Source organism: Hippoglossus stenolepis, chromosome 18 (assembly GCF_022539355.2).
Source record: "Hippoglossus stenolepis isolate QCI-W04-F060 chromosome 18, HSTE1.2, whole genome shotgun sequence".
Classification (NCBI taxonomy): Eukaryota; Metazoa; Chordata; class Actinopteri; order Pleuronectiformes; family Pleuronectidae; genus Hippoglossus; species Hippoglossus stenolepis.
In genome coordinates, this window is record NC_061500.1 from 15,850,808 (window position 1) to 15,876,516 (window position 25,709).

General features: G+C 40.8%; 1 protein-coding gene across 7 annotated transcripts in view; it reads left to right on the plus strand.

Moving 5' to 3' along the window:
- Window positions 1–25,270, plus strand: part of tnca (tenascin Ca) — a 47,112-nt gene extending 21,842 nt beyond the window's left edge. The window contains exons 3-30 of one of the 7 annotated variants that reach the window (XM_035183807.2): window positions 201–763; window positions 1,404–2,717; window positions 3,059–3,322; window positions 3,417–3,532; window positions 4,110–4,263; window positions 6,122–6,391; window positions 7,080–7,265; window positions 7,378–7,467; window positions 8,081–8,344; window positions 9,118–9,516; window positions 10,777–11,223; window positions 12,083–12,358; window positions 13,800–14,072; window positions 14,198–14,470; window positions 14,577–14,849; window positions 15,330–15,638; window positions 16,604–16,876; window positions 17,132–17,254; window positions 18,038–18,181; window positions 18,318–18,437; window positions 18,637–18,780; window positions 19,690–19,820; window positions 20,260–20,392; window positions 21,356–21,507; window positions 21,678–21,774; window positions 21,865–22,026; window positions 22,971–23,134; window positions 23,756–25,270. In XM_035183807.2, the coding sequence (XP_035039698.1) occupies window positions 286–763; window positions 1,404–2,717; window positions 3,059–3,322; window positions 3,417–3,532; window positions 4,110–4,263; window positions 6,122–6,391; window positions 7,080–7,265; window positions 7,378–7,467; window positions 8,081–8,344; window positions 9,118–9,516; window positions 10,777–11,223; window positions 12,083–12,358; window positions 13,800–14,072; window positions 14,198–14,470; window positions 14,577–14,849; window positions 15,330–15,638; window positions 16,604–16,876; window positions 17,132–17,254; window positions 18,038–18,181; window positions 18,318–18,437; window positions 18,637–18,780; window positions 19,690–19,820; window positions 20,260–20,392; window positions 21,356–21,507; window positions 21,678–21,774; window positions 21,865–22,026; window positions 22,971–23,134; window positions 23,756–23,866 (7,140 nt within the window). In that variant the 5' untranslated portion in view covers window positions 201–285 and the 3' untranslated portion in view covers window positions 23,867–25,270. Of the gene's footprint in view, window positions 1–200; window positions 764–1,403; window positions 2,718–3,058; window positions 3,323–3,416; window positions 3,533–4,109; window positions 4,264–6,121; window positions 6,392–7,079; window positions 7,266–7,377; window positions 7,468–8,080; window positions 8,345–9,117; window positions 9,517–10,776; window positions 11,224–12,082; window positions 12,359–13,799; window positions 14,073–14,197; window positions 14,471–14,576; window positions 15,259–15,329; window positions 15,639–16,603; window positions 16,877–17,131; window positions 17,255–18,037; window positions 18,182–18,317; window positions 18,438–18,636; window positions 18,781–19,689; window positions 19,821–20,259; window positions 20,393–21,355; window positions 21,508–21,677; window positions 21,775–21,864; window positions 22,027–22,970; window positions 23,135–23,755 lie in introns of those variants that run through there. The other 6 variants (XM_035183808.2, XM_035183809.2, XM_035183810.2 and 3 more) reach the window with 6 other exon arrangements.
- The last annotated feature ends 439 nt before the right edge of the window (window positions 25,271–25,709 follow it).

Consider the following 25,709-nt stretch of genomic DNA (forward strand, 5'->3'; position numbering starts at 1 on the left):
CTGATTTTGCATCCTTCTTTGCATCAGACTCTCCACACACACACATACATCTGCAGTAATGTTGCTGGGCTGACAGTGGTCAGTTGTCAAATTTTAGTATACCGATTGTCTTGCTTGTCTTTTTTTAATGTTGAATATTAAGCATTAAAAATTACATTACATTGAAGTTGCATTTGTCTGTTTGTCTATCTGTTTTCCAGGACCTTCACCATTAACCTGGATCAGCCTTTAGTCTGAGGTTAAAGCTGATATTTATTTTTGTATATTCACATCCTCACACCTACCATGGGTAGAAGAAGCATCCTGGGCTGCTTCCTCCTGACCGTTCTGCTCAGCTTATCAACCGCTGGGCTGGTTAAGAAAATCATACGTCATCGAAGACAGACTTTGCTAGCTCCTAAAGAACATAACATCACCCTCCCCAGCGCAGACCATCCTGTGGTTTTCAACCATGTCTATAACATCAATGTTCCTGCCAGTTCTCTGTGCTCAGTGGACCTGGACGCCCCGGAGAGCACACAGCTTCTTCCCAAGGATTCGCCAGCTTCGTCAGGGCATCACATCACTGAGCACACTGTCGACGGGGAGAACCAGATCGTGTTCACCCACCGCATCAATATACCTCGGAAGGCCTGCGGCTGCGCTGACGACCTGCCCGGCCTGAAAGAGCTCATGAGCCGCCTGGAGATGCTTGAGGGAGAAGTTTCAGTTTTGAGGGATCAGTGCAACAGCGACAGGCCCTGCTGCAGTGCACAGGTCGCAGGTGGGTGTGATTTGTCTGTCAGTCATATTTGTATATTACAGCAATGACAATAAAATAATCCATTATTTCTATGAATTTGCATTGAAAAGTGCTCCATTAAGAATACACATGAGTCTCCTTCAGTATAAAGCACATCTGTTCCATCCATTTGTCCAACAGTTCTTTGAAATCCAATGAGGGGGTGTATATTTCTCCTTCATACAGTAGAGGACAACAACTGCTGTAATATCAATGAAAGTAATAAGTCTTCTTTTGTAACTGCCAAAAATAAGCCTCAGACCACATCTAAATGATGCATTCTTGAATGAGTAGTTTGACGTTTTGGGACACAATCGTATTCACTCTCTTGCTGAGAGTGGGAAGACAGAGTAATGGCACTCAAACAAGAAATAATACCACTCATAACCTCCCATAAATCTGTAACTTTCTGCTATAAAACTTGGATATTTGCACAGATTAAACCATCTGTTTCCAGTCTTGATGCTAAACTAAGATAACTATCTGCTTGGTTCGTGTTTAGTGTATAGACTTATAACATGATAGCATATAAGTGTATTACCCAAAATTCTCAAGCTGATTGTATTTTAAGAATAAGAGACTTGATTGTATCAAAAATATTCCTTTACTTTCTTTATCATAGGTGAAGTAGGAACAAAACCTTACTGCAACGGCCATGGAAACTACAGCGCTGACACTTGTGGCTGTGTATGTGAGCATGGCTGGAAGGGACCCAACTGCACTGAGGCCGAGTGTCCCGGTAACTGCCAGGACCGGGGCCGCTGCGTGGACGGAAAGTGTGAGTGCTTCAAGGGCTTCTCTGGAGAGGACTGCACGCTCGAACTCTGCCCTGTGGACTGTGGAGCTTATGGCCTGTGTGTGGAAGGCATTTGCGTTTGCTCAGATGGTTTCTTCGGTGACGACTGCTCTCAGACCAAGTGCCTCAACAACTGCAGAGGCCGCGGCCGCTGTGATAAGGGAGACTGCATGTGTGACGAACCTTGGACTGGCCTTGACTGCTCTGAGCTCATGTGTCCCAAAGACTGCTACGACCACGGGCGCTGTGTGAACGGTACCTGCTACTGTGATGAGGGCTACACCGGGGAGGACTGTGGAGAACGCAATTGTCCTAACAACTGCCAAGGTAACGGTTTCTGTGTTGATGGTCGATGTGTCTGCACTGCCGGCTACAGCGGAGAGGACTGCTCTAAACTCACCTGCCTCAACGACTGTAACGACAGAGGGACGTGCTTCAACGGGATGTGTATCTGCGACGTAGGCTACCAAGGAGAAGACTGCAGCCAGTTAGCATGTCTGAACAACTGTAACAACAGAGGCCAGTGCATAAATGGACAGTGTTCATGCGATGTTGGTTTCCAGGGAGATGATTGCTCTGAGCTCTCCTGTCCCAGAGACTGCCTGCACAGAGGGCGCTGCGTTAACGGCCAGTGTGTGTGCGAAGAAGGCTTCGCCGGCGAGGACTGCAGCATCATGACCTGCCCCTCAAACTGCTACGGCCGCGGCGAGTGCATCAAAGGACGCTGCGCCTGTCATGCAGGCTTCACTGGCGAGGACTGCGGTGCACTGAGCTGCCCTAACAACTGCCAGAACCGTGGCCGCTGCATCGATGGGCAGTGCGTTTGTGACGAAGGCTTCACTGGAGAAGACTGCAGTCAGAAAGCTTGTCCCAACGACTGCCTGGCCAGAGGATACTGCGTCGACGGCAAGTGCACGTGTCAGGAGGGGTACTCTGGAAATGACTGCTCTGTGCTCGCCTGTCCAGATAACTGCAACAACAGAGGGCGCTGCATCAACGGGAAGTGCACATGTGAGGGTGGATATGAAGGAGAGAGCTGTACAGAGCTCAGCTGCCTCAACAACTGCCAGGACAAAGGCCGCTGTGTGAACGGTCAGTGCGTCTGTGATGAGGGATTCATCGGAGAGGACTGCTTTGAAGGTAACAAGCTCCGTTCAGTTTGGTCCAAATATACAGAAGAAAAGGTTTTTGCCAGTTTTCCATGTGTCAACTAGATGTAGTATATAAGCATATCCAGAATGATGTAATTTCCTTCTAGTGTCAAACTTCACTCACCACTCATCCTGAGAAACTATTTCAGTGAATTTAAAATAAGGTTCTAAGTGTGTGTGTTGTTGCTGTCTGCACTTTGTTCGCACTTTTTTGGCAGTTCCTCACACCACAGCCAGATGTGGCTCTGCAGTTTACATTAGCGTTCAGTGGTGGACATTTAGTGATTGGGGTTATAAGAAAACGTCAGCAATTTCTTTTCAATTTTCCAGTGTCTCCTCCAAAGGACCTTATTGTCGGCAAGGTCACCGCTAACACAGTGGACCTGACCTGGACCAATGACATGTTGGTGACAGAATACCTTGTGACGTATGTACCCACCAGTCCCGGGGGTCTTCTCCAGGAGAACAAAGTGTCTGGGGACAAAACTTCCTCCACTGTCAAAGAGCTTGAACCTGGCATTGAGTATCTGATCAGTGTCTATGCTGTCCTGAGCAACAAGAGGAGTGTCCCTGTCAGCGCCAGGGTGGCCACAGGTACCTCACAGTCATACACTCTGCTGGTTTACTGAGAATCACTATGGAAAAAGATGAATAACTGTTTTGATTATTCTTGTTTCCATCCCTCCAGCTCTCCCACAGCCAGAGGGTTTAAAATTCAAATCAGTGAGAGAGACCTCAGTAGAAGTAATGTGGGACCAGCTGGACATCCCCTTTGATGGCTGGGAGATCTATTTCCGCAACACGGTCAGTCTGCACATCACATTTGAAGGCTTGCCGAGAATTTTATGAACTGACACGGAAAAAGGGCGAAGTGACAGCCTCTGCCAGCTTATTGGAACTGTCAGCAAAACATGGATTTATTTCACTGCTAACCATTAAAATTATTTTGACATATGGAAAACTTCAGTGAGGGCAAGTCTGGACGTCTTACAATTGCGGGTAAATCCTTTTTGCTTTGAATACAAGCCAGTAACTTTAAAAATAAATTAAAGTGCTTGCTGATAAGAGGTCTTCCTAAAGTGTAGAGGCTCTGCAGAGTTTTTACCAATTTTAAAATGTGTGTTACTTTCCTCCATACATAGACATGTTCAAAGGAAGAATCCAAAAACATATCTTAACTACTTAGTATATTATTTGTTTATACTTTTCAGCAGTAACTTGATTCGTTTCACGAGAACCTCTTTTAAAAATTGTCAGGCATTGGAGGAATCTAAATGCCAGGTCTTTGTAGAGAAATTAAAACTACCACAGTCAGTACATGTCTTACCTGATTTCCTGTGTGGATGTTTTACATTAGTTTATGCATCATGTGTCTCTGCAGAAAGAAGAAAATGGAAAAGTGGTGAGCACCCTTCCATCCTCTCAAAACCAGTTTCTCCAGTCAGGCTTGGGACCAGGACAAGAGTATGAAGTCTCCATCACCATCATCAAGAATAACACGAAAGGACCCCAAACATCCAAAACAGTCACTACCAGTGAGTTTTCTCAGCACACTGATTATTTTAAGTCAGTTGGTAAATCATAGATGCTCAAAAACCTATCCTGTGTATTCAGCAAATGTTCCTGCTTTGTCTGGCAGCAGTTTGATTGGGTAGAAATAATCTCCACATCACTTGTGCTCGGACTAAAAAAATACTATAATGTCACAGAGTGAAATTCCATTGTGAAAAGTAAAAACAGGAAATCCCTGCTGGCTCTCTGTGGTTCCATCAACCGATTTTAGGTAAAGTGTAATAACTCAAGCAAATTGAATTTCAGTCAAGCACGACCATGTCATAGTTTTCTCTCTAAATCTTCCTCTTAGCTCTCGTCCTCTGCTAGCTGAAGCTTTTATTGCAGTATTACTCCATACGTTAAAATATTTTCAGTTGCTAATGCAGTCAGTACGACACGCCAGGCCAAACAATCATCTTTGTGCATGGAAAAGTGATTAAGTTTACAAGTCTGTGTCGATGGACTCCCTGAGTTTTGCACCATTTCATTTCTGATGTCATGTATTTGTATAAGCTGAAACTTGACACAGCTCCCAGAAATGAATGATAGACCTAAGGCTATATCTTGTATCCCCAGAGGTCCTTTCAGGAAAGCCCCAAAACATAAAATGATGTCTCCTCCACACGTAAACACAGGAGATTTGTCCGATAGTAAACACAAAGGCACAGTGAAAGGAAACCACATTATATTTTATGATAGTTTTTCCTGTGTTGATCCAAGCACAGGCTTTCGTCTTATGAGAGAGCCAAGGTGAGTTTTACTTAAGCTGTTTTGTGTACTTGAACTTATTCTCTCTGTCATACAGACAGAATCTTGGACTTGCACCTATTTAGACTTAGACATGTGTTAGCCAGTTGACTTATTATTTTAAAAGCTTTCACTTTGCAACTATTCCTACAGATCAGTCTTTTGATAAGCTGTGCACTTCAGGCTTCTCTTTGTGCACAGTGAAAGCTTTACACATGGTCCAGTTCATAGCAGCATTTTGGTCTCAGCTTGAAAATCTCAAATCTGCATTGTTTGCCGACAGTGTGACTCTATTTGAATTCAGTCATACGGGTTTATGTTCCTTAAAATCTAGACGGTTCTCTTTTGTGATTCCCAAATGGTGGACCATGCTCCTTCAGGGGGTGTCCCCTCTTTGGCTTCAAGAACCTCTTGATGACCAAGAGCACTTACTTCAACCTCTGCTACTGTACTACAGCTTTAGTGTTCTCCCTCAGTTTTTAGTCACTTTGGATAAAATAATCTGTCAAATGAGTAAATGTAAGTTTACTTTTCTTCTTAAGAAGCTTTAAGGAATAGTGCATATATTTTGGGAAATGTGCTTGTTTCACTCTCATATGTATGGTAATTAAATATGAAGCCAGCCGCTGATTTCATTAATTTAGCATATAGAAACATACTCATGTTACTCTATTACTCCATCAAAAGTTTAGAAACCATGAATCTTTACATCTCAAACTTTACTGTGTTTAATGTGCAGTGCTTTCAGTTACCTTGATAACAGGTAACAGAAAGTTGAAGCTCTAATTGCTCCAATATTTCTGATGAATCCCAACTATAAAGACCGTCAGACACAGGGAGCACACTCATACCTCATCCTTTTAATGCTGCATATGGTTTTGTCTGCAACTTTAAAAATTGATTTGTGTCAACCATGTTCACGGTTGTGTGTCATTTTTATTGCATGCCAGACATTCACTGTCAGTAATGTTATTACCATGTATTGGATCGTAAAGGACATAATTTCTCCTGCATATTTTCTCTCACTCAGTGTACCACTCAAATATTCTTCACTTTTAACACCTGCCACCCTCACATGACCTCCCTCCCCAGAGATTGACGGCCCTCGGCAGGTGGAGGTGAAGGATGTCACGGACTCCTCGGCACTGGTGAGCTGGTCTCAGCCAGTTGTTCCTATGGACAGAGTCACCATGTTTTACAGGCCCACCTCCGACCCCTTAGACGAAAGCAGTGCAGAGATTTTCCCCCCAGACAAGCAATACAGCATCGATGGTCTGAGACCAGACACTGAGTACACAGTGATGCTCTCCTCCAGGAGTGGAAACATCAGCAGTGACCCTGTCACCACCAATTTCACTACAGGTAGGTTTGTCATAGCAGAAATATTTCCATTTGATTTACTTTAAAGCTGCATATGTAAAAAATATATTTCTTATTTAAAGAATGGTGCACATGACACACACCATGGAAAGTTGATTGTAGTAAATAGTAAATATTGAAGGTTAAATAAATAAGGCTGGGGATATTCTGTATATTTCTTTTTCTCAGCAAATGTACAAAACCAGCAATGAATGTATCCTACTAACTGTAGTCTTATATATCTTATTCCTTTGTGCCACAGATATGATATCCAGAAATCATTCAAAACATACCAGTGAGCAACACTGAATTCTCTCCCACCTACACTGTTCTACTGCTGTTATAAAAACACTATGTCAAGTTGTTTAGGGAAAATACTGAGATTTTTTAAGATATGAATATAGATAATAAAAAAAAAACACAGAGTTAAATATTCTTCAAAACCAGATTTATTTTTCAATTCTATGTCAATATTCGAAAAATATTTAAAAAAAAACTTCAGTGATACCACACAACATGCTAATGAGTTATTTTACTTTATTAATATTTATTTGAAGATGATTTGGGATGCCCGTATATGTTTTTCATACAGAAAAACGTTGTGGCTCAATGTCTAATAGTAACCGAAATAATACATTTGTTGTCTGTGCAAATATTAAAATACTATTTGATTGTTATATTTGTATCTTAGCCCTGGATGCCCCAAGGAACCTGCGGGCCGTGTCTCAGACGAACAGCAGCATCACTCTGGAGTGGACTAACAGTCGGGCTGATGTCGGCAGCTATAGGGTGAAGTACACCCCGATCTCTGGAGCAACTCACGGTGAGGACGTGTTCCTGCGAGGACCAGGAGACACCACAAAAGCTACAATCACTGGTAAGGGTCAAATAGATGAACATTAACTTCATTAAGTATGCCCACGCAAAACCGCAAAACTTAAATCTCTCATGCCAAAGGGTAACTTTTCTTGTGTCTCTCTGTTCGGCAGGGCTGAATCCAGGGGCGGAGTATGGAATCGGTGTTACTGCCATGAAGATAGAGAGAGAGAGCCTCCCGGCGACTACAAATGCAGAAACTGGTGAGAGACACTTCCGGTCAGCTGCCAAAACACTCGTAGCCTACGCGTAGACGTGTACCCTATGCAGAGCCCTACACCATAACCTGACGTGCACCTCCACCAAACATGTAACTACATTTCGAGGTGACGCAGACCTCAAGAGCTGTGATTGGTCCGCTTGGTAGCGTTGCATCTCCGGCAGACTCGCCGCCATTTTTTCTCGTTCTTCTTTAAGAAACAGTAATTGCGTCTATCAGCCCCAACTCCAACATGATCTGCTTAGTAACACTCGCCATTGTTCTGAAGTAAACAGAGACGCTAGAGAATTTGTAAATAAGCGGACCAGAAACAAGAAGACACTCAACACCAGCATAGAAACTCTACTGCCACTAGCGCTTCGGCAGTGTCATTTCAGGGCATCTCACACACCTACACACAACTATGAATGCTCGGCCCTGTGCATAGGCTATGTGTGCACCTACGGCAAAGCTTCGACGCAGAAGCCTTTTAGTGATCAAACAAAATAGAGTGAAAAGTAATTTATGAGTTGTGTTGAGTATGCAACACAAGCAGACTTCACAAGCAGTTAAACATTTCTTTATTCGCTTCATATTATTTTTGTCACTTCTGTCAGACATCGATCCTCCAGGAGATTTTGAAGAAGTTGAGTCCACAGAGACCTCCCTCACTTTGAGGTGGGAGAAACCTAGAGCCAAGTTCGGTCGCTACAGGCTGGTATACGTCTCCAGAGATGGCCAGGTCGAGGAGGTGGAGATCCCGGCCACTGCAACGAGCCATGTCGTGACCAGCCTGACTCCTGGAATGGGCTATACTCTCACGTTGACTGCAGAGAGGGGACACAAGAGAAGCACGCCTGTCATCCTGTCTACATCCACAGGTGGGAAGAGAATGATTTGTGACGCAATTGGATCTTTGAATCAATGACAACACATGCTTTTATGTCCCTCTCAATTTCAAGGTTTTTGATTCATTTAAAAGGGATGGTTCCCTTTTAGCTGGTAAGTTCAGGAGTGTGGGGATCAATAATTGTGATAAAAGTGTTTCACAAGAAAAATTGATGTCATCCAGCATAATTTCACTCATTGATTTAAAAACCTCAGTGTTTAATCCAACGTGTATCAGAGTTCATAACATTATTGGGAATGCACACTGCTGCTGCTTCACATCAAAAGACTTCAATTGGTGTTACAGAATGACTTTTATTGTGAAGCAGCCATAGAAATGTGTTGTTTGTCACTGAGGTTCATGCTCACCATGATCATTCATTCAGAATGCTTCCACAAGGCAAGACAATAATATTTGTAATTTTTTCATCACTGGATTATTTTTTATTTTTGCAAGGGCGTTACGGAAGAAGAGGGAACAGCCACAGGGAGCTGTTCGATGAACAACTACTCTGCAAATCAGTCACCATTGTTACATGTTACATTTAACCTCCCTTGGTTTTACCTCCAGTAATCTCAGTAGTGCTTTTAAATCAATCAGGATTGAAATCTTAAGGATTCAATCTTTAAAAACTGGGTTTTGGAATCAATATTAAAGAGATCTAATGCCTGGAAATAAATCTTCAGCCAATTGATACAAAGAAATGAGATGCACCTCTACCTAATCGATGCTGTCTTGATTTGTGCTTTTTTGTTTTTCTTTTAGCCTCTTTCACATTTTATTTAGCCGACTCAGACGACGCTGAGCTAACAACTCCTACAGGCTCGGAGGACAATGTGATTAGCTTTGTGAATTTAGAGCCCTCTGAGTCCCAGTTCTCTGGGATGGAGCCTGAGGATGAGCTCGGAACGCTGACTGTTTCAGGCATCACGTCTGATGGATTTGACCTCTCATGGAGACTAAAGGCTCACAGCCTTTATGATAGCTTTGCAGTAGAATATAAAGACCCTCAGCGATTATGGGATGTGAAAGAGGTCCATCTTCCTGGAAATGCCACTGGCTCTAAATTTGAAGGCCTGGCGGCATCGACAGAGTATCAGATAAAACTTTATGGAATAACCAGTAGCCAGAGATCTGCGCTACTTGAAGCTGTCGCAGTCACAGGTATAAGCTTCTCTTTGACTGAATATTGACACTTTTGTCACCGTCTCTTTTCAGTGGAAATTTTGCTGGCCTGACATTAACATCCGTACTGAGTGATCCGATCACAAGTGCCAAGTTCAGGTCTGAATTCCCGAACGAAATGAATACCCAAATGTTTCCTGAGTGCATCCTGAAATCTCATCATTCAGACCATGTTCGCAGGTGGTCTTGGATGTATGTCACCACATTTTTTTCGCTGTGTGAACTTGAATGCATCCTGGGCCACTTCCTACTTAACTAATGTCCTCTGACCCACTACAGTTTCATAATAAATCAGACTCATTTTTGAGATCCGATCACAGGAGACGCATTCAGGACGCATATTAATGTCAGGTGTGAACAAACCAACCTGAATTCTGACCGCTTGGGATTTTATCTCTCAGGACGGATGTAAATACCAGGTCTGACAGATAAACTCAGATAGCTTCTGAGATCAGAGTAGTGACGTGATTTGCATGCTGGCTAACCATCATCAGTAAACCTATAGCCTGATGCAGTATGATGACAAAACCCTACAGAAGTGATTTAATTTACATAAAAACTCATTCAACCTCATCTATATCATCCAAGGCTTCAGAACTGCTGCAAAATGTTGCTTGAACAAATTCAACCACAGGAAGAAATCTACAGTCTTCATTGTTGCATTCAGATACATTGGGTTACAGTGCACTGGCTGCACTCATTACTTCCTGCATTTGAACTTGTAAATGCAACCATTTCTGTCTCTGAAAGCCACCATCTCCATCCACCTCATTCTTTGAGTTCTGTCCCGTTTGCAAAATGAAATGATTCTCTACCAGTCAGAGAAAATTAAACCACACGTCACTCGCATGCCAAACAAGTGACGGTTTGACAGTCTCTCTTTAGGTCAGCAGGAACAAAATGGCTGTGCATGGCTTTTTCATGAAGACTACTGTGTACCTCCACTGTGGTGGGCTACTCAGAACCTTCAAAGAATTAACAGCACCGGCTCAGGTGCTGTTAATGCCTTAGCTGTTGCTTTATAATATAAACTGGGATCCTGGAAAAAACGTGATAATAATCAATTTTTGAGACAAGAAGAAATGATGAAATCTCATGTCGACATGGACGGAATTATATTTATTGTGCAAAAATAATGTTTTGATGTTAATCCAGTTTTTCATTGCAGGTTGCTTCTTGTTCTCTTCTCAGCAGAGCCAGTAACACATTTAATACCTTAACTTCCTTTTTTCACTGTAGCACCCGAGCCTACCTCCCCAGATGTACTTATGCTGAGTATTAAAGATGCCACAACAACCTCACAGTCTTCTCTGGATAATGACACAATTCAAACCCCAGATCCCCTCCAACCCGTAAACACTGAGGCTCCTTCCACCTCTGATACTGTTGTGAGGAGCTCAGGGGCTGAAAGCTCAAACCTGGATGTACTTGGGGACCTCAAAATCACAAATGTTACCTCCACTAGTGTAAGCTTGGCTGGGTCGGCGCCCGACGAGGCGTTCGACAGCTTTATGGTGGAGCTCAGTTCTCCATCAGGGGTGACACAAGCTCATGTGACCACATTACCGGGAAATGTGAGGAAGGCTGAAATAGAGGGTTTGACCCCCTCGACACATTATGATGTTACATTACAAGGGCTGGTGGATGGGAATCAATCTTTGCCTCTCAAAGTTGTCGCTACTACAGGTACATGAAGCAGATACTTCATACATTCATCAGAACCCATCAACATCATCTCATGAATTCTTTTTTGTGCTCTAAATATTTTAGAGCATGAGAAAGTTTTTTCCACAGATGAATGTATTTTATTTGTACTTTTATTTTAAAGTACAAATCATCTGATATTTTGTGTTGCTTAAACCTCTGACTAGACTGTACAATGGTGTGTCAGGGCCAAAAACTGAGAGAGAGATTTTTAAATTGCATTCATAATATTGACAATAATTATAATATTTCAAGAGTCATAATGGTATAAAACAAGAAAATAAGTTGTTATATTGCAAGAAAATGAATAATATTTTATAAGAAAGTTATATTTTAAACCTTTAGTTATATTATTTTGAGATTAAAGCTTTAATTTTACAAAACCAAAGTCATACATTTCAAGATTCCTGATTCAACTCAAGATAAGTCCTCATGCTAAATTTTTTTTAATTGTATATCACGATCAAAGTTGATGATTTTTATTATTATTATTGTCAAAAGTAATCTTATTTCAAGAATATAGTTTTAATAGGGTAGGTCTCAAGTTATAAATTAAAGAATCAGGTTATGATTTTTGACATTTTATATATACTTAATATATTATATTTTAAAAAATAAACTAATTTTAATTATAAGACTTTATTCTCATAAATGTCCAACTTAATCTTGAAATATTCCAACTTTTTCCACACAATTTTATTCATCCTGTTACATTTTGATTTCAAAGTGTGGCCCTGATAATCTGTTGTACCTTATGATAAATAATGCACCTTATGTGACAGTGATGTTTATAATCCATCTTGCCATTCAGTTGACCCACTCTGATCTTTTTATCTCCCAGAGGAGCTGAAGCCCATGGTGTTGAACCTCACCATCTCTGACATTACATGGGACAGCTTCACTGCGTCCTGGAGCCCCACAGTTGGGGACTTTGACAGCTTTGTCATTGAGGTAACAAACTTGGGGAATTTCGCAGAGAGCCAGAACCTCTCACTGTCTGGAGACGCTTTCAGCCTGGGCATCTCCGGGCTGAATCCCAACACCAGCTACATGGTTGGCCTGTACGGGATGTATCAGGGCTCCTTCCTTGAGCCTGTGTACAGTGAAGCCACTACAGGTACCTGCAACTTCAAGTGTTGCAGAGTTTTATCCTCTTTAACTCTTTAACTTTCTTTCTTTCCTTCGATTTTTAACAACTTTCAGTTAGAATCTGTGAAGCAAACACAGCCACATACAAGACCCACCCTGTTGGGTCGACATTTCGCTGCATGAATCAAGAGCAACATAATAACCTAATTCCTGTTACTGTTCAACACAGTGAACTGAACTGCTTCATCCTAACCAACATGCCATGAAACATTCTTTACCCTCCAGCCACTGTTTCTGTCTCGCTGAGAGAGGGCAGGGTGATTGGCGCCCGTGCCTCATCACCGAGCCAAGCAAACGCCCCTCAAATGTTCACCCTTTACCCCCGGACTGCTGCCTCCATCCCAGTTACCAAAGTGCATGAAGCCCCCATTCCCCCTCCCCCACCCTCTATCATCCCCTGCATCGTGGTCCGGTTTGATGCTGATGTGCTGCAATGATTGCAAAGGCAAAGCAATAACTTCCACCCTCCACTGCCTGTCACCCAGTGACAGCGTGACCATCTCATCCCGTCCCATCAACCCTCATTCAGTGTGTAATTGATTAACCTTGAAGGATCATTTGCCCGTGAATGTGTTCAGTAAGTGCTCACAGTATGTGTGAGTTTCAGTGGCTTTTGAGCTCTGTTAGTTTGTGTGAATGACACTGACATAGTTTAGTTTAGTCGATTCTGATAAAGTTGATTTTCATAGAACTTAAAAGTAAATATCCTAATTTCCTTTTGAACTACTAGGTGGCAAATGATTAAAACCTCTTTTCCATATCAAGGTAAAATGCTAATATTTCATCTGCAGTTAACACTAACGCCATTTTGATTTACATCTGATTGATGCCTAAATTGTCTTCTGCACGCTTGCATGTTACTGACTATATAGTTGTTGCATGTAAAGAGATGTTTTAGTTTATCTTCCTCTGGGGCAGTCCTACTCTGCTGGGAACTGCTCTTCTGCCACATTATTGATTCTGTACTCGGATCAAATCTTGCTCCATATGCATGAAAAAGATTTTTAGTCCTATTTCATTTCTTCCTTAACCACATTTTCACATTTAAATCAACACTTGCAGGCCAATATTCTGCAGCTATTTACCATGATGGCTTTTTCTGTCTTTCTTCTTGGAGTTTGATTTTAGTCCATCTTATCATTATCAGTGTTATGAAAGAAAATAGGTTTAAAGGGTTTAAAATTCAAGCTGTTAGGACTTTCAATATGCATTTAATGCAAAAACCTTTGCATGTATTTAATAGGGATTGCAAGTTGGTGGTGGTGAGTTTACTGTAACATTATAAATATTTTCATTTGATGAATCAAACCAACAAGCCACCAGCCACACATTTTCTTTATATTTCCGTTTGACGTGTGTGTTCTGCAGAGGGGTTTTGATGAAAATCTAATAATGCTTTCTTTCTTTAGTGAATCAGCCGGTGCTTGGCACACTATATATCTCAAACTTAACGTCAGAGAGCTTTTCTATCCTGTGGAACGCCACTGAAGGAGAGTTTGATGGTTTTATCCTGGAGATAATTGATTCTGATTGGCTGATGGAGCCAAAGGAATATAACATATCCCGCAATGATAAGTCACACAATGTCAGAGGGCTCAGGCCCAGCACTGATTACATAGCCTACCTCTATGGGACGTACAAGGGATCCCGAACCAGTGCTGTCAGTATTGTTGCATCAACAGGTATTTTGATTTTTTTTTTCGTCTTAAATTCTGGCCTGTATGCAAACACTGGACTTTAAAAAGATACAAATACATGCTTTCTATTGCAAAAAATAAATCTATACTATATTTTCTCTCCCCTGTAGCTGAAGAGCCTGATTTGTCCAGGCTAGTTGTTTCTAACATTACCTCAGACAGATTGTTTCTGTCGTGGCGGACAAGAGAGAAGCCTTTTGATAACTTTATAGTAGAAGTCAGAGAGTCTGCTTCGCCCTCTCAGGCAATGGGGCGCGCTCTGCCAGGAGACGTGCACTCCACAGTCATGGCCGGGCTCAAAGCAAGCACAAGCTACAACATAAAGCTGTACGCTAGCACTGGTGGCCAGAACACACATCCTCTATTTGCTGTAGCTTCAACAGGTATTGCATCACATGTGCTTCTTGACACTGCATGTACCAAACACATTGTTGCTTTGTAGTTATCAGCACAACTTCACTGAAAAGCCGTGTTCTGTTTTTCATTTAGAGGATCTCCCACAGTTGGGGCCCATAGCTGCTTCATCTGTGAGTCCACATAATCTCAGCTTGTCCTGGAGCACTGTGTCAGGCCATTTTGATGGCTTTGTTATCCGGGTCAGTGACTCCGAGCAGCAGTCTGATCCACTGGAGTTCAGACTGCCTGGTGAAATCCGTAACATTACAGTCTCGAACCTGATGGATGCCACAGGCTATGACATTGAACTGTATGGTATTTCTCACGGGCGCCACACTCCCTCTGTGTTAACCCACGCCGTCACAGGTACTATATATTTTACTCATATTTTCAACTCCCATCACTCGTAGGTTTAAATGCATTAAGATCAAACTTGACTTGCATCATAAGCAACTATTATTTATGATAAAAAAAGTTATGATTTGAATGAAACCATTTAATTTATTAACTCCAAAGAGTTCAGGCATGGATAAACACAGACAATATAGCTTTAAAAACCTTTGGGTGAGAAAGGAGACGTATCAATCTTTCCACTGTCTGCGGCAGAAATATAAATCGCTACGATGCATTTCAAATTTGCCCTTAATTTGTTGTAGCCTTTAAATTCAGGAGATATTCTATTTTTAATAGATGACTATTTTTGTCCCTATAAAGTATAAAACCTCAAAAGAAGAAAAGACTGATTTTCTTTTGCAACCATTGCACACATTACGCTCCTAATGGAATCTTATTCCCTTTCCCAAATCTGTTCCCGCTCACAAAACAATGAAACCCGCTCCCCTCCAGCTTCTTTGCCTAAAGTGGAAAACTTGACCATTTCCAACATAACCCCCTACGGCTTCCGTGTGTCGTGGGAGGTGAAGCAGCAGCTGCAGCAGGAGGATTCACCCCCCTCTAGTGGGGGCTTCAGCCACTTTCACATAGTGGTGACAGACTCCGGGTGGCTGCTGGAGCCTCAGGAGTTCACTGTGCCTGGAAACCAGAGTCACCTGGACATCTGGGGCCTCATCACCGGCATAGGATATGAGCTCAGGCTGACGGGGGTGTCAGAGTCAGGGCTTCTCTCTCGGCCTCTGAATACAGTGGCTGTGACAGGTACCACCCAGTTCACTGCAAGGCCCCTCGTCTTACTAAAAAGTGCAACTACTCTGTGTGTATTGATGGAAAATCATTTAACTTTATGATCTGAATATGAAGTTTCACCATCACAACTTGGCTGCTCTATAAATTGTATAATTCTGTGGTATTAATGCACTTTTAATGATGATTTAACTTTGTAAAGGTTTAAATAAGATCTCTTAAAATGAATTTGGCTTGATTATTGATACATTTCGATTAATGCAACCTTTCGATGGTGAGGCTTCAGATCACCTACCTAACTGTAACACAGATTTACAACTCATCTCTTTTCTGATCTATCAATTCCTTTGGTTGGGGGCATTTTCTTTGTATGCAGTTTGGTCCCCGGGAGAAAGAGATGTGGAGCTCCCATTTTTTTCCCCATTTATTCTTATTCCCAAAATATGAGCAAGCATATTTGTTTGTTTTCATATTTTAAATGGTGTTTTCCTCCAGATTTTTGTTTGGTTATATACAGCATAAAACAAAATGATCAGAAAGTAGGAAAACACTGATACATCAACAGACAATCTGAGCATGAAATGTCTGTTGATTTAGCTTCTAATCTCATTTGTTTCATTGTCTTTGAATGCACTGAATGCACCTCGGCCTTGAGGACGCATGGCGACCTCGTCTCAACCAGAATTAGCTGAAATTCTTCCAACACGTCAGTTAGAGCCTTTTATAGAATGTGAATCTGTTAACTGACATTAATCAACGTCTAATAAAAAGCATATTGTCTTTCTTTTACACTAACGGATGCCAGAGCATGGCAGATGGGAGGTGGTGGACAAAAACGTCTGCCACCTGGAAACCTTTCTTGTCTTTCTGCTGACCTCTTCCAAACTGAGCCAATGTCTTTGGCCGTCTCTCACAAGTTGATGATTATTTCTGGGAAAACCCCAAAACCAACACAACGTTCTGTTTCCTTGTCTAACCAGAGGCTGAGCCGGAGGTGGAGCATCTCTTTGTCTCTGACATCACTGCTGACAGCTTCCGTCTGTCGTGGGCGGCAGATGAAGACATGTTTGACAGATTTGGGATTAAAATAAGAGACAGCAAAAGGCTATCCCATCCTAAGGAGTACAGTGTCCGCGGTGACGAGCGAACCAAGGTTTTAAATGGACTCTTGAGTGGCACTGAGTATGAAATCGAGCTTTATGGTGTCACATTGGACCAACGCTCCCAACCTATTATTGGGGTTGCTCAGACAGGTATATGAAAAACACTGCAGATTGTTTAGTTCTGTACTAACTTGTAAACTTTCTGTGGTTTGGCTTTGCAGAGAACTGAACCCACAGTGCCACTAATCAGATTTCTTCCTCTGCTTTAGGCTCCATGTTTACTGGAAACATTGTCCTAAGTTTATTGTTGTTCTCTTGAGCCAAAGCTGCTTTTTTTCTTTTGGAAATATTTTATTCACTTGAATTCTCCTTTTCCTGTTTTCCTATCTGCATCTGTCTATTCAGGCCTGAGCACACCACTGGGACTTCATTTCTCTGAAGTGACGGATTCTTCTGCCGTAGTTCACTGGTCCATGTCTCCCTCTCCTATTGATAACTACCGCATCGCCTATGTGCCCTTTGAAGGAGGTAAGCTGTCGATCAAGGTTTTTGCATTTCTTCTTACAGATAAAAAGTTCTCAATGACTAGGAACTACAGTGCCGCTCACTTATGGAAAGTGCAGTAAATATGCACCCTCTGAAAATGCATAATAATTATAAAACTTTATTTCTATTGCACTTATCCAAGGTTACAAATTGCTTTACAATATAAATAATGGAAATAAAACGACATAAGAAAACAAGATGAAACAAAAATAAAGATGATATAGAAGAAAATATTGAAATTAAACAACTTCCATTAAAACCAGTTATAAATAGGCCATTAAAATACTTTTCTATAAAAATATGTAAGGCAAGGAGCCTCAAGGTCCTGATGGTAAAAGCCTATAGTCACCGTTACCTGCCTTTACTTAGAAACTACTAGCAAGTGTTGGTTGGGAGATGTTAGATCACGGCTTGGAGCATAGTGAGTTAGTTGATCAGTTATATAACTGGGGGCCAGACAGGCTGAGGTTTAAAGGTTATTAAAATAATTTGAAAATGAACTCTAGATTTAGTTAGCAGCCCATGAGGGGAGGCGAGGATTGGAGAGATATGGGCCCGATCATCAATTAATCAAATTTAATTTTTATAGCCCATATTCACAAATCACAGTTTGGGCAAATCATAGGGCTTAACAAGGTGCAACATCCTCTGTCCTTAACAAGAGTATGGATGCTTGGTGTTGGGTGTGAATACGTTTTTCTAGCTGATTTGAGCACTTCATTTTGATATGTGATGTTTTAAATGCAGGGCCTCTCTAATCCACAGGAAGCCCGATGACAGTGACTGTGGACGGCAGTGTGTTTGAGGCTGTGCTGCCCAACATGATCCCTGGCAAAACCTACCAAGTGACTGTCAGTGCTGTGAAAGGTCTGGAGGAAAGCGACCCCAGCACCGACACTGTAACCACAGGTTTGCTTTGTTTCTTTCTCATTTGATGCTCGTAACCTTTGCGTCAGCCCCTCGAACTCATAACTGCATTGGCATCAGAGTCTAGAAAATTTAATTGAAGCCATTTCCTCTTTGTGTTCCTGTTTGTGTCTTCCAGCTCTGGACAGACCTCAGGGCCTGACTGCAGTTAATGTCACTGACACATCAGCCCTGCTGCTGTGGCAACCGTCTGTGGCCACAGTCGATGGCTACGTCATCACCTACAGGGCAGATTCAGGTAAGATTGTTTTTCTGTAATGTTGTTTATCTTCATTAGCTCCTAATAAAAGCAGCAGGAGTTGGTAATCCTTGTAAGAAACATCTCTACCTCTCACATTGTTTTTCTTCTATTAATTGTTGCAGTGTAAGTCAGTGACTTGCGTTTTTCTTTTTCTTTAATCCTCTGATTTTATGAACTGGTGTACTTTGTCTTGCAGTGTCCCCGGTGGTGGAGCATGTTTCTGGAAACACCGTGGAGTTTGAGATGGGCTCCTTAGTTCCTGGAACCCACTACACAGTTGGAGTTCATGCCATGAAAGAATCTCAGAAGAGTGGATCTGCAGTTACTGAATTCGTCACAGGTCAGTCTAGAGAGGAAACATGTGTGACATTTGAGAGAATGTGATAATAATGTGATAATAAAGTGGTGGCACACAGTGAAGAACTGACAAATAGTTTTCACCTGAATCTACAGCTGTTTCAGATTCAGCTCATTGTTTACCCGTCTGGTCCACAGCTTAACGGTTTACTCTCACCCGTCACCATGTGTTGTTTTTCAGCTGCAGAAGGCAAATGTGCCTCAGTAGAGCGCATACTGTAACTCTGCCAAGGCTCAACACATCCTTTAAAATCCTTTTAGCTGAACCAAATTATGGAAATTTAGGAATATCAGTTCACTGGCCTGATCAAGATCCATAAATTATTCCCTAGGACAATGGTGAAAATGTTGAAAAACACCCAATCTTGCAATGTTAAAGAAAGTGAAAAAGAATCGTGGATCTGTCCCCTGACCTGGATCCACACCAAAACCTATTTATTTTGGTGTACTGCCTAAGAAGAGTGAAAACAATCTTTTTTTACGATTTCTCTCCTGATAAATACCTGGTGAGTTCAAAACTAGGTGAATAGAAAAGCCAAAATAAAGATTTTAATAAAAATCCAATTTGTATCTTAAAGAGCACCTTAAGGCTTCCTGGATTAAGTGCACTACTTGGTCTCTCCATGTGTTTTTGCACTCACTGTCCTGCTGACCTGCTCAGCAACAAACAGCAGGCAGACAGTCAGAGAGCAGCTGGTGAACATGATTGAGCCTCAATCATCTGAAGAACTTAACAGAGCAGAGAGAGTGAATATCGGACTCCAAATTAATGATATTGTATAAATTAAACTTTTTGCTAACCGGTTTCTTGTATCTTGTCACTATGTTTATGCTGCACACAGCCAAATAAATCAGTCATTTTAGTTTTAATGAATAATTAATTAATTTGCAGATGTGGACCCTCCTCGTGATCTGACAGCTATAAACATCCAAACTGACAGTGCTACTCTGACATGGAAACCTCCGCAGGCTGCTGTGACCGGTTACACACTCACCTTCTCTTCTGCTGATGGTGTGATCAGGGTACGTTCACACCTGCATCAGTTAAATCACTGTCAGCGATGGTGGTTTCACTTCATAAAGATTGTGTTCATTTTACTGAGGATTCTATTCATGACATTAACTTTTAGATTGATTTCCTAACCTCTTGGCAGACATAACTTGTATGTCTGCCAATGTGAAATTAACACCCTTATTGAAACTGACACCTGATTTGATGCCCATTGTTATTAATGAATGCAAACAAAACAAAAAACTACAATATTTTCACTGTTGTTGATGGTCAAGTCAATTTTTGTTGCTTTCTTTACAGCATATAATATAAAATTGCAGCTATAACATTTATATATGATGTGATTTGATATGTTATTATATTAATTGTTGTGGAATCTCAAAATGGTCCTGCTTTTTTGTAAATTATTTGTGTTTACTTGCGTATTTCTGTGTGTGTGTCTGGATTCAGGAAGTGGTGCTGAGCCCGACAGCTTCCTCTTACAGCATGGCTCAGCTCAGTGGTTCCACAGAGTACAGTGTCAAACTGCAGGCCATCGCTGGGCCCCACAGGAGTCGACATGTAGCCACTGTCTTCACGACCAGTAAGCATGAAAACATCATGCATGTACTTCTTTTATTCATTTGTGTGCAGTGGTCGAACATAAGAACATTTACTGAAGTATTGTACCTAAATACAACTTTTAGGTACTCCATTTCAATGATAAATTGCCCCAAACATTTTAGTGCACTACATTTATGCAATAGCTATAGTGTCTTTTTTCAGTTTAAGGTTTTGCATAACATATGAGATTATAAAACAAGATTTAACAACTTGTTTCCACTTCTGACGCTTAAAAATGCTTGTCTTGGCTCAGAAAACAAGTTGACGTCCAGTGAAGTTAAATCGTTTGATAATTTGCACAATCTTTTTTAAATATATTCTATATTATTTATTTTTGTATTATTTCATCTCTCATTTATCATATCTGAACCTTTTAGATGTATCTCTGACCTTTGACACTTTGGTTAGCCAAAACTAAAGGAATATATTAGTTACAGGGACCAGAATAAGTCATATACTTTTGACTACTTTTTATGTACAATTTAATATTAATTTGTGATCATTTTGAGTGCAGCACTTTTACTTAGTATTATATTAGTAGTAGTATATTAACAGTATTTCTATTCTGTGTTGTAGCTGCTTTTGCCTAAGTTAAGTAATTTTTCAACCTCACCCTCGTGGTTGCTACTCTCTTGAAGGGTTATGCAACAGCCCAGATGCACAGTAGAGAGTTAGAACTTCTCCTAACCTAAATTCTTTTCATTAAATTCGATATCCCAGTCACATCACCTGCGCTTATTTTCATTCTGCCTGAGCAGCTGCTGATGGAAAATCTTTTCTTTTTCCTTTCTTTCCTTTTTCTCAACCTTCTTCTCTCCAAGGTCCTTTCTCTCACTCAACACCATTTACAGTCTTGTGCATTTTCACATAACAGGGATAAAGATAAAGCAACTGTGTCCTCTGAGGTCTTGAAGATGATTTCTTTTTAATATGTACGTTTTAGTTGGACAGTTGTTCAGACGACCCAGGGACTGTGCTCAGATATATCTGAATGGAGAGACGACCTCTGGTCTATACACCATCTATGTGGGAGGAGAGGAGGGCCAGCCCATCCAGGTTTACTGTGACATGACCACAGATGGCGGAGGATGGACGGTGAGGAAATCAACCTTTTGGAAACTTTTAACAACCGTTTTGACACCATATTTCATATTGAATTAGAACCAGTTATGCAATGCCTTTTTTTAAATATATACAGCATCACACTGACCACGGTCGTGGTTGGTACAATTGTTGTGACACTCATGAAAGTTAGTCCTCTGCAGGTTGCCCTCAGACGCCAGAATGGAAAGCTGGAGTTCTTCAGGAACTGGAAGAACTACACCGCTGGCTTTGGTAACATGAATGATGAGTTCTGGCTGGGTAAGAACCCTCGATGTTTAACCCTATTCACTACGCACCTCTCTCCCTCTCTCTTATTACCATCTCAGACATATTAAATCTGGGTTGCAGGTCTCTCCAACCTTCATAAAATCACATCCTCTGGTCATTATGACCTGCGAGTGGACTTGAGGGACAAAGGGGAATCAGCCTACGCCCAGTATGACAAGTTCACGCTTGCAGAACCAAGAACACGTTATAAAATCTACATAGGGGCATACAGTGGAACAGCAGGTAGGTTCTACTTTAAGGAGTAGTTGTACATTTTGGGAAGAATGCCTAATGGGATTTTTATTCTCAAGAGTGAGTCGAGAAGATCCATTATTTGCTTTGCACAAAAACAAAATACTTGAGTGGAAACACCAGAAACTCAAAGAAAGAAAAGGCCAAATATAACTAAATGGAAACAGGCTTAGAGTAAATCATCAAGCACAAGTGGCATGATACTTTATTGCCAGCTGAAGAAATGAAAAATGGTTTCAGTATATAATAGTGAGGAAAAAGGATCAATTTGAACCATGTGGATCTGTAGCAGGTCTCCTTCCACTGTAGGTCACCCAACACAAACCAGAGACAGCTGCTCACCAGTACTATTATTTCACTGTTAAATTATTCAAATATAATCTAGAATAGCACTCGGCTGGTGCCTAGCAGCTGACTTAGAACTGGTGCGGACCAGGGGAATCCGACTGTTTAATTAAGGTACAAGGTACAACAGTCCCCTTCTGAAACCATATTTGAAGTTCCAGATTTTTATTTGGATTAGCAATTTTCCCTCAAGATCCATCAATTATTCTCTGAGAAATTAAGAAATCTTTCAATGAGAGAAAGTGACAAATAAAATCCTGGATCCACCCCCTGATCCGGATCCGCTCAAAAATGTACTGGATTCTTTCCTGACACATCCTTCCTCCAAGTTTCATGGAAATCCTTTTGGTATCAGATGTGGCCATGTTAGCTGTTTCCCTGTTTCCAGTCTTTATGCAAAGCTTCATACTAAACACACAGATGCTTTTTATCTTCTCATCCACATCTCAAAAGAAATTGAACAAGTATATTTCCAAAAATGTCTATTTGCCTGGTTTAGTTTTTTCCAGTAGAACTGAGCTCACATGTTTCTGTGCATTGAGTCAATGATAGAAGGATGAGCTTTACTGATCAGTTCCCATCTTTCTCAGGTGACTCCATGACTTACCACCAGGGTCGACCGTTCTCTACCTATGACAACGACAACGATATCGCTGTCACCAACTGCGCCTTGTCCTACAAAGGTGCCTTTTGGTATAAAAACTGTCATCGCGTCAACCTCATGGGGAAATACGGCGACAACAGTCACAGTAAGGTATGTACAGTTCCAACATGTTTCTTTTAACTTGTGTCATTACAAGTGCAAAATTAAACAATGACTAAGAAACCTGTCCTGGAATTGTGTTTATATTTTCCTATCAGCCCTCAAGATGATGGATTTGCTCATACTAATGCCAGTATTTAGAGTTCAAAAAATTCACTTTTTCCTATTTTTATTCCAGTTGTGCTTCTCTTAGTCTCAAGATACTGGATGTTTCATTCTATTCTTCTTTATCAGGGGTTCTGCCTTCCCCTACTTCTCCATAAAAGGCCTTTTCACTTGCTATTATCAGTATTTTACCCAAATATCCGTCATACCTTCTTTAGTAAATAAAGTGAAATACAACTTATGATCTTATATCCTAGTATTTGTTGTAATGTTCTACATAGCATTCCTAAAAACATTTTATCTGATGTTTCCAAAATGTGTGTGAGCGATTGACAAATTCCACAAAGTTTAATTCCTGCTTACAATCATACAAACCATCCAACAAACGGATGGAGGTGACAACATAATCCCTCTAAGGATTAACAAATCAGATTCAACAGAAGACTTTGATCCACGTTGGTGAATTGTCGGATGTATGATGTAGTGACAGACTCCTCTTTTTCACAGGGGATCAACTGGTTCCACTGGAAAGGCCACGAACACTCAATTGAATTTGCGGAGATGAAGATCAGACCAGCCAACTTCATAAACTTTGAGAGCAGAAAAAAACGATCATAGACCTGTGAACCCCCTCCACCTCCTCCTCTTCCTCACCCCCTCCTCTGCCTCACCAGCTGTCATGAACTTCGGTGTTCCCTCATCTTTAAGTTGTCTCTAAATTACTCACAAACCAAGGTAATCACACTGAATGTAATCAATTCTGGCTGTGAGAAACAAACTTGGTAAATTTACACCAAAGAATCAAACATTTGGTTGATTTTGTGTAATCGCCCCAGTTTGGCACCATTGTGTGAGTGAATATATATTGTGTGTTCCAGGGGAAAGTAGCTGTTGAGTTTAAGTGTGAATGGACATAATAGTACATGTGTTATCGAGACCTAAACAGCAGTATTCATATAGGAATTAATCGTAAAATTGTATAAATGAATCCACTGAATGAGTAACATGTCAAAGGCACATATAGTCGGAAGGCGTCAGGGCCACATCCTTCACATCCGCTGAGGTCATGGGAATTTAACTCAGATGCATCATGTGTTGAATTAGTTCAGTTCCTCCATCCTCAACATTGTTATGTTACAAAAATCAATCATTTAAAAGAATAAGAAAATTATTTGATTTATTTCCAAATATTCTGCTAGGTTTCTCGGAAAGAACCATATAATTTGTTAGTAATTATATTTAAAATAGAGTGATCACTTTTGTAAATGCTAAGACAGAACCAGTATGAGACTTTTGTTCAGAGGAGATCAGCTGAGCTACGCAGACATGTTTAATGTGTCTACAAGCAAACAACATGCATACAATTCAGTAGTCAGTGGCGGATCTAGGATTTTTCTACATAAGGGGCCACAATTTACACAGACAAATAGAATTCCTTTTCATAAAAAGTTTAGAAAATAAAAATTCCTAACAAATTTTCATATTTATTGTTAGTAAGTGACTTACTAATATTTTTAAAGACTACTGAGAGAACAGGGGCACTTTGAGGGCCAATCAGAAATTTCAGCTGGAGTGTCCCACCCCCTGACAAATGAAGAATAATGTTTCCAATAATAACCTAATAATAAATATTCACTGGCGTTTAAATGGAGCAAAATCTTTCAGGGAAATTCATCAGTAAGTAAATACTGAACTCTGCTTAGGAACTAAAACGACGATCTGCGAGCTGTGTCTTTTATTCCTGTGATTAGAACCAAACTTCACGGTTCTTTCCCAGAAACTTACACAAAGTTAATGATGAATTAAGGTACCTGTAAAATGAGGCCTAATATAAATGTATGAAATCATACATTTTAATCAGCATAATAAACTCAAAGAAATGTTGCCATATATTAACTGTACAACTGTGCATTTGTAGGCCACTAATACAATTTAAAATTTTATCAGCATATTTTGATTAAAAAAAGAACAAATTGGATGACCTGTAACTTTCAAGACAAATAAAAATGTTGTTTAATAAAAGCGTGTGTGATCCCTTTGTTCCTGAGCACACATTTAAACCGTTTCCATGGTTCCAGTCCAGCAGATGGCAGTGTTTACTCTCTGTATAACACTGGCTGGGCATGTTCAGTGTGATGAATGTGGTTTCTCACAAGCTGCTTTTAAAGAGCAAGAATCATAAATATTGATTATTCAGGTTATCTGCAGGGCTTGAAAATCACATTGAGGTCAATACAAAAAAAAAAAATTGCGTTTAAAATTTACGAAGTCTGGTACCACATTTTAAGGTATAAATTACTTTAACATAATATAGTAGAGGATTTAACTGCTGACAGATCTTGCACATTTGCACAGTAGCGATCAGGGGATCGAGCCGTAGTATCCAGGTCTGATCGCTACACACAGTCAACCAATCATGAGCCAGTCTCAGCTGTCATCATGATGTTTCAGCCCATTTGTT